General features: G+C 43.1%; 1 protein-coding gene across 6 annotated transcripts in view; it reads left to right on the forward strand.

Annotated features, from left to right (window-relative positions):
- Window positions 1-6,141, forward strand: part of LOC130921250 (tensin-2-like) — a 125,874-nt gene extending 119,733 nt beyond the window's left edge. For 5 of the 6 annotated variants that reach the window (XM_057844901.1, XM_057844900.1, XM_057844904.1 and 2 more), the window contains 3 exons: window positions 2,190-2,258; window positions 2,459-2,488; window positions 2,631-6,141. In XM_057844901.1, coding sequence (XP_057700884.1) covers window positions 2,190-2,258; window positions 2,459-2,488; window positions 2,631-2,775 — 244 coding nt within the window. In that variant the 3' untranslated portion in view covers window positions 2,776-6,141. The remainder of the gene's footprint in view (window positions 1-2,189; window positions 2,259-2,458; window positions 2,489-2,630) is intronic. The other variant, XM_057844903.1, reaches the window with a different exon arrangement.
- Window positions 6,142-14,017: the final 7,876 nt, after the last annotated feature.

The raw sequence follows: 14,017 nt of genomic DNA on the forward strand, positions 1-14,017 counted from the left end.
CATTTGAATGATTGTTTACATTGTGTGCATTATGGTAATGCAACGCGGTGGCTTCAGAGTGTAAGTCCCTCCCCCTAAAAAACGGAGAGCTATCCAAGAATGGGTCCACTTCAGGGGGACACTTACATGAACATGGAACTGACATGAAAAAAAAAATCTGTGAAATGAAATCACACATCAGAATTTCATGAGAGTACTTTGGTTCGAGTCTTGGGGTAGTCTAGTATGCCTCAGATGTCGATTGGTCCTCGGATATCTTCGATTTTTTTTTTTTCTCCATTAATTATTTACCTAATCACTTTGAAAATACTTTAGTTTGAGTCAAGGGGTGCTCTAGTGTCCCCCAGAAGTGGACCCATTGTTGGATGGCTCCCTGTTCTTTAATAAAGGGACTTTCACTTCAAAATGTTTCTTTAGTTGTTTTTGAAAACAAAGGTTTGAATCGTGGACATCGCGTGGACATCGGGGCCAGTGCCTCTGGATTTGCAGACCGGGGTGGTGGTCCCCCTTTTTAAGAAGGGGGACCGGAGGGTGTGTTCCAATTATAGAGGAATCACATTCCTCAGCCTGCTCGGTAAAGTCTATTCTGGGGTGCTGGAGAGGAGGGTCCATCGGGAAGTCAAATCTCGGATTCAGGAGGAGCAGTGTGGTTTTCGTCCCGGCAGTGGAACAGTGGACCAGCTCTACACCCTCGGCAGGGTCCTCGAGGGTGCATGGGAGTTCGCCCAACCAGTCTACATGTGTTTTGTGGATCTGGAGAAGGCATTCGACCGCCTGCCTCGGGGAATCCTGTGGGGGGTGCTCCGGGAGTACGGGGTATCGAGCCCCTTGGTAAGGGCTGGTCGGTCCCTGTACGACCGGTGTCAGCGTTTGGCCCACATTGCTGGCAGTAAGTCAAATTCGTTCCCAGTGAAGTTTGGACTCTGCCAAGGCTGCCCTTTGTCACCGATTCTGTTCATAATTTTTATGGACAGAATTTCTAGGCGCAGCCGAAGCATTGAGGGCGTCTGGTTTGGTGACCTCAGCATTGCATCTCTGCTTTTTGCAGATGATGTGGTGCTGTTGGCTTCATCAAGCAGTGACCTCCAACTCTCACTGAAGCGGTTCGCAGTCGAGTGTGAAGCAGCTGGGATGAAGATAAGCACCTCCAAATGCGGGACCATGGTCCTCAGTCGGAACAGGGTGGAGTGCCCTCTCCGGGTCGGGGATGAGATCCTGCCCAAAGTGGAGTAGTTCAAGTATCTTGGGGTCTTGTTCAGGAGTGAGGGTAAGAGGGAGCGGGAGATTGACAGGCTGATCGGTGCAGCATCTGCAGTAATGCGGACTCTGCACCAGTCCGTAGTGGTAAAGAAGGAGCTGAGCCGAAAGGCGAAGCTCTCGATTTACCAGTCGATCTACGTTCCTACCCTCACCTATGGTCACAAGCTGTGGGTCGTGACCGAAAGAAAAAGATATTGGCCGAAATTAGTTTTCTCCGCAGGGTGTCCGGGCTCTCCCTTAGAGATAGGGTGAGAAGCTCGGTCATCCGAGAGGGACTCAGTGTCGAGCCGCTACTCCTCCACGTTGAGAGGATCCAGCTGAGGTGGCTCGGGCATCCCTTCCAGATGCCTCCTGGACGCTTCCCTGGGAGAGGTGTTCCGGGCATGTCCCACAGGCTGGAGGCCACAGGGATGACCAAAGAACCCGGAGAAACTATGTCTCTCTATGTCCTTGGGATCCCGCCTGAAGAGCTGGTTAAAGTGGCTGGGGAGAGGGAAGTCTGGGCTTCCCTGTTAAAGCTGCTGGCTCCGCTACCCGATCCCGAAGCAAGCGGAAGATTATGGATGGATGGATGGTTTGAATCGAGCGTTGTATCACCTGAACCAATACGCATGAAACTTAAGAATAAATCAACACAGATTTATTTTGCACTGATCATTTAGCCTATCAATTAATTAGGTTCATATTCGTGAGAAATGTAGCCCCGACCCCGTTCAATAATCTGTTTGGTCTTATGTCCCGTCCCCAGCAAAGAGTGCACATGCAGGTTATGCTGTTATATCGTCCCTACCGATGTTGAGACCAAACTTACGCCCTTGCTGAGTGTATACACACTGTTCGCTGTATTTTAATGATAAACCACATTAAACTACACATTTGCAAAAGATGATACTTCTCAATAACATTTCTAACTAGTTGTTTTTGCACAGGTTATTTTTCCGGAGGCACTACCCCATCAGCAGTGTAACTTTCAGTAGTCTTGACCCTCAAGACCAGAGGTGAGACCTAGAAAAAAGTAGTTTGTGTGTGCTTACAATTTTCCAGGTGGTTGTCACTAATAAAGGCAATACAATCAATGCTTGCCACTTTTTTTAATGAAAACATTTGCAAGTTTCTATTAGCATTGTTCATCAGTGAGCTCTTCGTTTATGAATTCCTGCATTTTTTTTTCTGGTTCTTTTTGCGTGGGGTGCTTCAGATGGACTAACAGTGATAGCACGTCCAGCAAGTAAGTGCTTGAATACCTGTTTTTGCAAGTTATACTGCCAACTTTGCATGGCAATTCATTAACATTTACAGTATTGTGTACATTTTCGGGCTAAAAAGACCTCTCATTCAGAGGTCTAACATTTCTCTAATTTTTGTGGCAGGATGTTTGGTTTTGTGGCCAGGCGGACGGGCAGTGCTACAGAGAACGTGTGTCACCTTTTCGCAGAGCTGGATCCAGAGCAACCTGCTGTGGCCATCGTCAACTTTATCAATAAAGTTATGCTCGGACCACAACTACGCAGATGAAACATCTCAAAACACTTTGAGAACAAAGTGGGAGGTTTACATTAATTTTTGGTACTTACACCAGAGTATTAGACAAATACAAATATGAATGATTTTATTTAATGACTTTTTTTGTAGCAGTCATTTTGAATTGGTAGGTAAATAGTACCAAAGAGGACCTGCAGATCTTGTGATTGTGTGGCCTTGATTGTTGATTTATGATGGATTTCTATTCTGCAATTTCTCGATTAACTTGCTCCCCAGAGATTAGATTCTTTTTTTTTTTTTTTTGGTTACAAGTAAGTGGATGTTTAAATGTGATCGGAATTACACACACCCCAAAAAAGTTAAGCATTTGAGTCACAACACCAAGAGAACCATCCACTGCACAGTATAAAATAAACCAGGAAGTACCAAAACAAACACTGTCCCATATTGAAGGACAGTGAGGAAAATAAGTATTTGAACACCCTGCTATTGTGCAAGTTCTCCCACTTAGTAATAAAAATCCAGAAATCACGGTGCATGACTTTTTAACAATTCATTTGTAATTAGGGCTGCAGCTATCGAATATTTTAGTGGTCGATTAATCGTTGGACTAGTTAGTTCGAATAATCGAGTAATCGGATAAGGAACATGAAAAATTAAAATACTTGGACTGAGCCTCAAATGGTATAATTTTTTTTCATGTGGATCTATGTACAACAAAAGAACAATTGGCTAACTTACACAGAAAAAGTCCGCTAGTTTAAATGCTATAAAATGCTAAAGTTTTTCTTACAATGGTCTTAACAAATGGTTCTGACACATATTCCCACAAAAAACGGCTAAATATACCTATAAACTAAATTATGAATCCATTCAAAAACATTAGCTCAAACAAAAACTTAGATTACGTTGGTCTTTACAGGGAGCAGTTGGATTCAGCCATGTGAAAAGAGGAAGACCAGAGGGCAATGTATCCACCCTAATCAATAAAACTAAATCCAAACACTTTCAAAATAAACCATTACAACGCCACTGTTTTAAACTAATACTCGAAGCAACAAAATTTAATTTGAATATTTATTTCTAATCGAATACTCGAATTAATCGATTAATCGTTGCAGCGCTATTTGTGATATACTGCTGCAAATAAGTATTTGAACACCTGAGAAAATCAATGTTAATATTTGATACAGTAGCCTTTACTTACAGTTACAGAAATGAAATGTTTTCTGTGACCTTTCACCAGGTTGCACAGAGTGCAGCAGGGATTTTGCACCACTGCACCACAGATCTTCTCTAGATCTGTCAGGGCTGTCACTGAGAAACACGGAGTTTGAGCTTCCTCCAAAGATTTTCTCTTTGGTTTTAGTCTGGAGACTGGCTAGGCCTCTCCAGGACCTTGATATGCTTTTTATGAAGCCACTCCTTGGTAATTCTGGCTGTCTTCTTCAGGCCATTGTCATGTTGGAAGACCCTGTAAAACCCAATTTCAATGCTCTTGCTGAGGGAAGGAAGTTCTTCACTCATCGAAGGGAATGTCGTTGTCATCTTGTGTGTCGATGATAATTAAAGGAAATCTGAGTCTGATCCCAAAAATCTCACAATACATGGCCCATGTGCAGAACCCCCCCAAAGCATGATACTACCACCCCTGTGCTTCACAGTAGGGATGGTGTTCTTGGGATGGTACTCATCATTCTTCTTCCTCCAAACACCATGACCGGAATTAACACCTAAAAGTTCCATTTGAATCTCATATGATGACATGACTTTCTCCCATGACTCCTCTGGATCATCCAAATGGTCAATGGCAAACTCAAAACGGGCCAAGACATGTGCTGGTTTAAGCAGGGGAATCTTAATTTTAAACCATGGCGTCTTAGTGTATTACCAACTGTAACCTTGGAAATGGTGGTCCCAGCTCCTTTCAGGTCATTGACTAGCTCCTCATGTGTAGTTCTTGGCTGTTTCCCCACCATTCTTAGGATCATTGAGACCCTACGAGATAGATCTTGCATGGAGCCCCAGTCCGAGGGAGCTTGACAGTCATGTTTGGCTTCAACCATTTTTTAATAATTGCTCCAACGGTGAATCTTATATCACCAAGCTGCTTGGCATTTGCCCCGTAACCTTTTCCAGCCTTGTAGAGGTCTACAATTCTGTCTCTGGTGTCTTTGGACAGCTCTTTGGTCTTGACCATGTTAGTAATTGGAGTCTTCCTGACTGTATGGGGTGGACAGGTGTTTATATGCAGCTATCCGCTTCAAACAGGTCAAAAAGTCGCATTCAGAAAGTCTTACCTCCACTCCACTTATTCGTTGGACTTTTTAAAGGCGACCAACAGGTCTTTGAGGCTCACAATTCTAATAGACAGATGTTCAAATATTTATTTACAGCACTATAATACATATAAATTGTGAAAACAATCATACACTGTGATTTCAGGATTTTTTTCCTTTAGATTGTCGTTCACGGTGGCTAAGCACCTACCTATAATTTCAAACCCGCCAATCATTTCTAAGTGGGAGAACTTGCAAAATCGCTTGGTGTTCTTATACTTATTTTCTTCACTGTATGTACTGCTGCTGTAGTAATTAGAACACTGTTAAAATATTAAATGTCATAGTGGGTTAAGGCTTTTCCACAGCACCGTATATCTACTGGTAATTATCATAAGTGTTTGTAGCTAACTTTGAGTTTGCATTTATACAGATGTGCTCAACTTTCATGATAGTGCGCACACTGCGTTCTATCTCAAAATATAATTTATGGTTAGGTTTAACTGTAACAGTTTCATACTGTACATACTGGTTGGTACTTGTGACAAAAATTGTATTCAAGTTGAAGGGATGCAGAATGCACTAATTCATCACACATAAGCTCAGAAAAGATTAACTTAGTAACAAAAACATAAACAGAATATATATATAAACCTTTTTGTGATTGGGGGTAAAAAAAAACTAAAATCCTTAAACCTGGAATGTTTTACAACCGGGGACGTGTGTCACAATTGGGTAAGGTCACTTTCAACAGAGACGTTACCTCACTTTGTCTATGCTTCAGAATGAACGCACGTGGTTATACATAAACTGTTATTATTATTTGTTTTAATTATTCCCACAAAACAACCAATATCCTTGGTAACATGAACTCATTCAAACCAAAGACATGAAGTGTAAAAATACATTTCTAGTTTGATTTTTATTCATTTTTTCACTTGTGTGTTTTTTACAAACAGATTGATTTAAGCACAAATGCAATTTTTGTTTGCTTGTTTTTCAAAGGAGTAATATATTTTATAGAATTGTGTGAAATAAAATGTTGCGAAAAACACAATATGTGTATGTCTCATTATTAAAGGGACCAGAGGTGGGTAGTAACGTGTTACATGGACTCCGTTACATTTACTTGAGTAACTTTTTGAGAAAAATGTACTTCTAAGAGTAGTTTTACTGAGCTATACTTTTTAATTTTACTTGAGTACCGTAATTTTTATACTTTGAGACACACCTGACTATGAGCCACCACCCACCAAATTTGGCACGAAAACTGCATTTGTCCATAGATAAGCCGCACTGGACTATAAGCGGCAGTTTACCTCACTGTATTATGGGATATTTACACCAAAAGATAATATCTGGTAACACTTTATTTGACAGCGGCATCATAAGACTGTCATAAGACCAAATGAACCACAAATTGGCTGCAAAGCTTTTGCTTCAAGAAGCTTAGTTTGGCCATCACTGCTCCCTTGGGGGAGAGACAGTTAACCTCTGCTGCCACCTGCTGTCAACACTTGTTGTTGTCCAACATGCCTCCTAGCATGCACTGCAGCACTACAGATGTAAATAACAATCCAAATTCATGTTCTGTGCTAATTATTTCTTCAGTTACTGTTCCAGTTGTTTCATTAATTACAAGTTATCGTACTTGGTGAGGTGGTTGCAGCTCAACGTTGCATTCGTAGGAATAATTGACGGAGAATAGGTTTTCTTTCAGCCAAAAGTCGGCGTGTTTAATTTCCATCGACATACGGATACATCCGCTCTCATTGCTGTCTTCACAGGCAATCCCACAAATCAAAGTAATCAAAGTCAAACAAACGGAAGTAATAAAAGTCGCACTTTAGACAATTAAGTCCCATCCTGCCATCTTGTGGCGAAAAGATAATACGTCAATAATAACAAGCAATAGGAACACTATTTCAACATCAACTGAGGACACATTGATGAATACAAAACATTTCTCCCAACATTTCTCTCAACACTTGGTAACACTTTTTTTAACAGTAAATGGTAAATGGAGAGTACTTATATAGTGTTTTTATCTACATTGTTATAACGCCCAAAGCGCTTTACATTAGCACACACATTTACCCATTCACACACACATTCACACACCAATGGTGCTGCTGCCATGCAAGGCACTGCCAACCCATTGGGGGCAAGTTAGGGTTCAGTGCCTTGCCCAAGGGCACTTCAACAGCAGGTAGTCATAGCCGGGAATCGAACCGCTAACCCTTCGGTCCCAGGACAACTCAAGATACAGCGCCACGCCCTACAGTGGCGCCATAAGACTGTCATTAGACAATCATAATTATGACATGACACTGTCATGAGCATTAATGAATGCTCATTTGTCATTTGAAATGACAGATGTCATTTAGTGTTTTGCGACAAATTATCTCACTTTTGAATGGATGTAAAAGATCCAAGATGGACATAAATGGAGATACTGACACAATTTGCCGGATGACACTTAATGACATCTGTCATAAGCATTCAGTAACGCCCATAATAGTGTCATGTCATATTTATGACGGTCTTATGACAGTCTTATGACGCCACCGTCAAATAAAGTGTTGCCATTTGACCGAAATAAATTAACAAATAAGACCCCCTGGACTTTAAGCCGCAAGATTAACAATGAAGGAAAAAAGTAGCGGCCTATAGTCTGAAAATTACAGTAGATTTGTGAAGAAAAAAATACACTACTCTTACTCTGCTACTTTGGGCTACACAAGCGTCGTTACATTTTTCATCTTTATTCTACATATTAGATTTATTTTCATTTTTTTCGCCAGCAGTGCTAAGAGTAGAGACGTGCCTGGTTTATTACCAGTGTAGCTAACAGGGGTGTAACGGTACACAAAAATCTCGGTTCGGTACGTACCTCGGTTTTGAGGTCACGGTTCGTTTCATTTTCGGTACAGTAAAAAAACAAAATGCAAAATATAAATGTGCTAGTTGTTTATTACACACCTTTGTGCTTTGAACAATAGGAACATTAGCCTATACAAAGCTAGAATTCTGCTCAAAAAGTAGCGGGTATTTAAAGATAATAATCCAACAACAATTTGCCTTTCAGACCCCACGTATTCGTCAGCTTTCTTTCTGAAAGAAATAAGAAAAAAGAAGTCCTGTGCTAAAGAGAAAAGCAATCCCAATGACAGATTAAGGTTAAGATTTTAACATGTATTTTACAAATGAAATGCCTCAATGAATATTTTTTTTTTCTTATGAATGGTTTTCAAAAGCTTTATTGGTGGATTTTCTCAAGTTAAAGCGCCACACAGAAATTAATAAATGTAATTGTGTAAGCAGGATGTGTGCATTATTCTTATTATTTAATTACAGGTGTTTTAGCTCATTTCAATTAATTTTATTTAAATGGGCTATTATTTATTTTATTATATGTTTATATTTTACAAATGTGATGTATTCATTTATATTGTATATTTTATGTTGTATAAATTTAGTTCCTATGTGAATATTAGTTCCTACTTGTTTTGTTGACGTAGGAGGGTTTTGTATTGAACACGGGGCCGTGTTGGCTATTATTATAGCAGAGAAGACAGCAGTAAATCAATAGAGACAAGTCAAGTGGTCCCCGATCTACCACTCAAGAGATCTGATGGACTCAAAAAGTGAGTTCCGATTGCATATTAGTTTTAAAATCGACCGGTTCCACCGTATTTTTATACGAGTGACTTCTGGTCTGCCCGATCCTAGCTACCGGTAGTAGTGTTGACGCGGGAGGGTCGCGTCTCGCGTCAAATAATAAACTCTGCCGTTCTTTTCGCGTGCGTCGCGTTGAGCCGCTTCCCGGACGCGTCTAACACGCGGCCGCTCTGCGACTGGTGTGCATTGGCTGATTGACTTTAGCGCCGCGTTCTCGCGGTGGCCACGTTGTCGCGCCGTTGACGTTTCTGGGTTATACTGTCGTACCGTGTCGGTCCTCATTATACTAGAGAAGACGGTGTAAATATAACCTACACAAAGAAACTGTAACCCAATCGTCTAACAGCCTCGAAAAGTAAGGGTTACATTACGTCAAACTTGTTCGGTACGCCTCCGTTCCGAACTGAGCACCACGTACCGAAACAGTTCAATACAAGTACATGTACCGTTAAACCATTAGTAGCTCAATCGATTTCACCAATGAGACGTCGCAACAATAATCACAAGACTCCATTATACCAATCAGACGCAAGCTTGCTGTTCCATCTTCACGCCAGCCAATTCAATCAGGTGGTGTCTTTAAAGAACTATAAAAAAGGAAGTATTTGATATAGCGCGCTGCCCTCAACATAACACGAAAACGCGGACAGAAGCGACACTGCTAATGCAGCCATGTGTTCTTTTGCTAACTCTATTTGTAATCTCAACCATGTCCTCATCAACGAAGCATGTAGCGTGTAGGCTTGCAGTCAGCAAAGGCAGCCGCGTCTCGTGCAGCAGAGGCTAACACTGGAAGTATTGTGGTCGGCTCCAGTTCTACTGAGCATCCACGGTCTGTCACGTTTAGCTCCACGTGGTCCCCGCAGCCAGGAGTGGACGCGTACATTCAGCTACAATATTGCCAAAGACCAGATAAATTTCAAACACTTACTGACGACAAATGCTGGAAGAGTCGCCTCTTGCCTCCGTGCTTTCTGGGCCGCAGCTCGCCTCCAGCTGGGTGTTTCACTTTGGCAAGGCCTCGCCGGCATGGTAGATGAGTTCAAGGGACATGAGGAACATCTAAACAAAGTATCAACCACATAACGAGCTATGGCAACAAGTAGACATTTGGCCATTGAGCGTAATACAACAAGAACAACCATTCATACCGTACCTGTTCGCCCACTTCTGATGAAATATATATAATATTTGTTATTTAACAAATGAAACACGTTACCATATAAAATCAAAATTTTGGGCTCAATACGAAATGTATTTATTTTTTAAAGAAAATCACTGCAATTAAAAGCTTTTACTCAGGGCCAGCCCAGGCCATTTGGGGGCCCTGAGCAAAATAAGGTCAAGGGGCCCATATTTTTGGCCCGTCATTTCAAATGCATATTATGCCAATATTTCGTTTTACTACGATCAGCGGAAGCCGTACATTTGCCGTTGCCGACAGGTGACAACTTGCTTGGCTTTACTTGATTCACTCCGGGCCTTCGCCCTGCGGCTAATAGCAATTACCAGTACGACATATTGACAAGCTCAGCTGACAACAGCGTTCAAGTCGGAGTGTCTTGCACAACAACATCAACAACATGCTCCATTACCTTGATACTGTTGTTTCTTTTCTTCTCCGATTTTCTTCTTCTTTCGTTTCTCTGCTCCAGAAGGATAAATTCTCTTTGAGATATTCGTGCGTCTATTTTCCAAGCAAGTGTGAGCACCAATCATCGCAAAGCAGGTTCAACGTCACTCCCCAGTTTGCCAGATTGTAATGACAAGAAAATGGATGTTTGCATAGATAAACGGCAATGCGTGCCACATTATTCACAATGTTCTATTAACTCATTTGCTCCCAGAAACGTATAAATACGTTCTATTTTTAAATGCTTCACTATCCCAAAAACGTATTTATACGTCTTTTGCGTTTTTTTTTTTTTTGTACAAGAAGCATCAAGAGCTTCCGATCTATCTCCGAAACAAAAAACAAGCCTCAAAACCAATTTTAAAGCAATAAAACTGGCCACTGGAGGGCAGTAGCACATTTGTTAAGACCCCACAACCCAATTCAAACAGTACAACTTTATTAGGGAAGTTAGCAGAGCCCCTCCGCAGTTTGCTGCTCAGGTCCACCGCACGCGCAAGTGTCCTGCACGGAAACGCGCACGGCCAAACCAGTTCCCCCCCAGGAACATAAGTTCCCCAGGCGAACGAGACAGTGGTCACCACAAAAAAAAAAAAAAGACTAAAAAAAAAATCCATCTTTACGAGACAGTCGGCAATGAGGGAAAAGTTTAACCGCTGTCGCAGCCCCCAAACGTCATCTCTCAGTTAAGTAACAATTTATTCACACTTACCTTGCTACCAAAAGCTCTATTTGGCTGGTTGTTCATGTTATTTTGTAAAAGGAAAACATTATTCAGATGTTTGGGATGTCACTGAAGCAAAAAATAGCCGTGTTAAAGTCAAAGTTATGTTTGAAATTTTTGCGTTTACAAAAAGCTCATTTTCTCCGTTTTTTCATCACAAATTGGAAAATTGCTCAAACTAAGCTATTTTCTAACACTGATTTCTAAAGAATGGAAAAAGATATGACCTTACTGACAAGGATTCACTAAGGACCCAAATGCACGACAGTTCCGTTTAAACAAAAAAGGTTTATTTTCAGTTCATCGGAGTTCAAAAGGACAACGAAAAATCACAGCACTTGCTGGACACCAAAAATCTTAGCAAAGTCAACAAAGTAACAAAAAGGGCATTTGAACCCAACATAAATCTTACTCGAGAAAAAGGCTTACATGAGCTTACATGAGCTGGTAACATGGAACATGGCAGGATACAAGACGAGCCGACACAGGGCAAGGTTAGATGCAGACTATATATACAATGGCTCACAGGTGGATACGATCAGCCTGATTGGGTAGAGCAGGAAGTAAAGCTGGAAACAGGCAGAATGATATTACCAAAATAAAAGCAGGAAATTCTGCACCAACAAACAAAACACTAACATGACTTCCTAGACATGACAGTACCCCCCCCCTCTAGGGGCGACTCCAGACGACCCACGAGTCCGCTGTGCCTCAAAGTCCTAGATAAGGTCCTTATCCTCGATGAAACTCGCAGGAATCCAAGATCTCTCCTCCGGTCCATACCCCTCCCAGTCCACCAGGTACTGACGACCACGACCACGTTTCCTCACATCCAGAAGCCGCCGGACGGTATAGACCAGACCCCCGTCCAGCATTCGAGGTGGTGGCGGTGGCTTGACAGGTGGGACGAGGGAACTCTCCTTGACTGGTTTAATCCGGGAGACGTGGAAGGTGGGGTGAACCCGGAGAGACCTGGGAAGACGGAGACGCACAGAGACAGGGTTAATGACTTTGGTTATCGGGTAAGGGCCCACAAATCTTGGCGCCAACTTCCGGGAAGCCCCCCTAAGGGGTAGGTCCTTGGCACACAACCAAACCCTCTGCCCTGTCTTGTAGCCTGGAGCGGGGCAACGACGACGATCCGCCACCCTTTTCATTCGTGCAGCACTACGGGTGAGAACTTTCCATGTTGCAGCCCAGATTCTATGGCAGCATCGAACAAGGGCATGAGCTGAAGGAACCACCACCGCTCTTTCCCCCTCAGGAAACAGAGGAGGCTGGTAGCCGTAGACACACTGGAAAGGGGACAGTCCTGTCGCTGTGGTAGGAAGAGTGTTGTGTGCAAACTCCACCCAGGTAAGGTGAGTACTCCATGAGGCAGGGTTCTGGGATACGAGACAGCGCAGGCTTGTCTCCAACTCTTGATTGAGCCGTTCCGTCTGCCCGTTGGACTGTGGGTGATATCCAGAAGAAAGGCTCGCAGAAGCACCAATGAGAGAGCAGAATTCCTTCCAGAAACGAGAAATGAATTGTGGACCACGGTCTGACACTATGTCCTTTGGGAACCCATGGATACGAAAAACATGATTCATCATGATCTCGGCCGTCTGTTTGGCCGTTGGTAACTTGGACAAAGCAATGAAGTGTACCATTTTAGAAAAACGATCCACCACCGTCAGAACGGCAGTGTTACCTTGGGAAGATGGAAGTCCTGTAACGAAGTCCAGGGAGATGTCTGACCAGGGTCTGGCGGGGATAGGAAGCGGATGCAGCAGTCCCCTTGGTGCTCTGGTGGAAGACTCATTTCTACAACAAATTGTGCAGGCTGCCACATATTCTCCCACCTCTTTTTCCATGGATGGCCACCAGAACCTCTGTTTGATAACGTACACCGTGCGCTTCACCCCTGGATGACACGTAAGTAGAGACGTGTGAGCCCAGTGAATGACCTTGGACCTCACACTCTCAGGCACAAACAGACGATCCGAAGGGCAGTCGCTGGGGGTAGGACGTCCACCGTTGGCCTGCTTGACTACGGATTCAATCTGCCAGGTAACGGCCCCAACCACACGATTCAGCGGCAGGATGTGCTCAGGCTCCTTGGGATTGTCTGTGAGTGGAAACAGTCTAGACAAGGCATCAGGTTTACCATTCTTTGAACCGGGTCGATAGGACAGTATGAAGTTAAATCTGTTAAAAAACAAGGTCCACCTGGCCTGACGTGCACTTAGCCTCTTAGCTTTTCTGACGTATTCCAAGTTTTTGTGGTCAGTCCACACAATAAATGGGTGTTCAGCGCCCTCTAACCAGTGCCTCCACTCTTCTAGAGCGGCCTTAACGGCAAGGAGCTCGCGATCACCCACATCATAGTTCCGTTCCGCCGACGAGAATTTACGTGACAAAAAGGCACAAGGATGAAGCTTGTCTGTGCCGGCAGAGCGTTGAGACAAGACGGCCCCTAAGCCCTCGTTGGATGCATCTACTTCGACAATGAACTGGCGCCGTGGGTCTGGAACAGTGAGGATAGGCGCAGACGTGAACAACCCCTTCAGCCGTTGGAACGCCCTGTCAGCTTGCGGGTTCCACTCGAAGCGTACTTTGGCTGAGGTCAGGGCATGGAGCGGTGCAGCCACAGAGCTGAAATTCCTGATGAAGCGCCTGTAAAAATTTGCAAATCCCAAGAATTGTTGAACCTGCTTTTTGCTAGTAGGTGTTGGCCAATTAACCACCGCACTGATCTTAGCAGGGTCCATCTTTGTCTGCTCTTGTTCAATGATGAAACCGAGAAAGGAGATTGTGGTGACGTGGAATTCGCATTTCTCGGCCTTAACATACAGCTTATTTTGTAAAAGTCTCTGCAATACCAATCGAACGTGTTGAATGTGGGTCTCCTCGTCTGGGGAAAAAATCAGAATGTCATCTAGGTACACAAAAACGAAGATGTTCAGAAAATCTCTC

The sequence above is a fragment of the Corythoichthys intestinalis genome, chromosome 9 (genome assembly GCF_030265065.1).
Source record: "Corythoichthys intestinalis isolate RoL2023-P3 chromosome 9, ASM3026506v1, whole genome shotgun sequence".
Lineage (NCBI taxonomy): Eukaryota > Metazoa > Chordata > Actinopteri > Syngnathiformes > Syngnathidae > Corythoichthys > Corythoichthys intestinalis.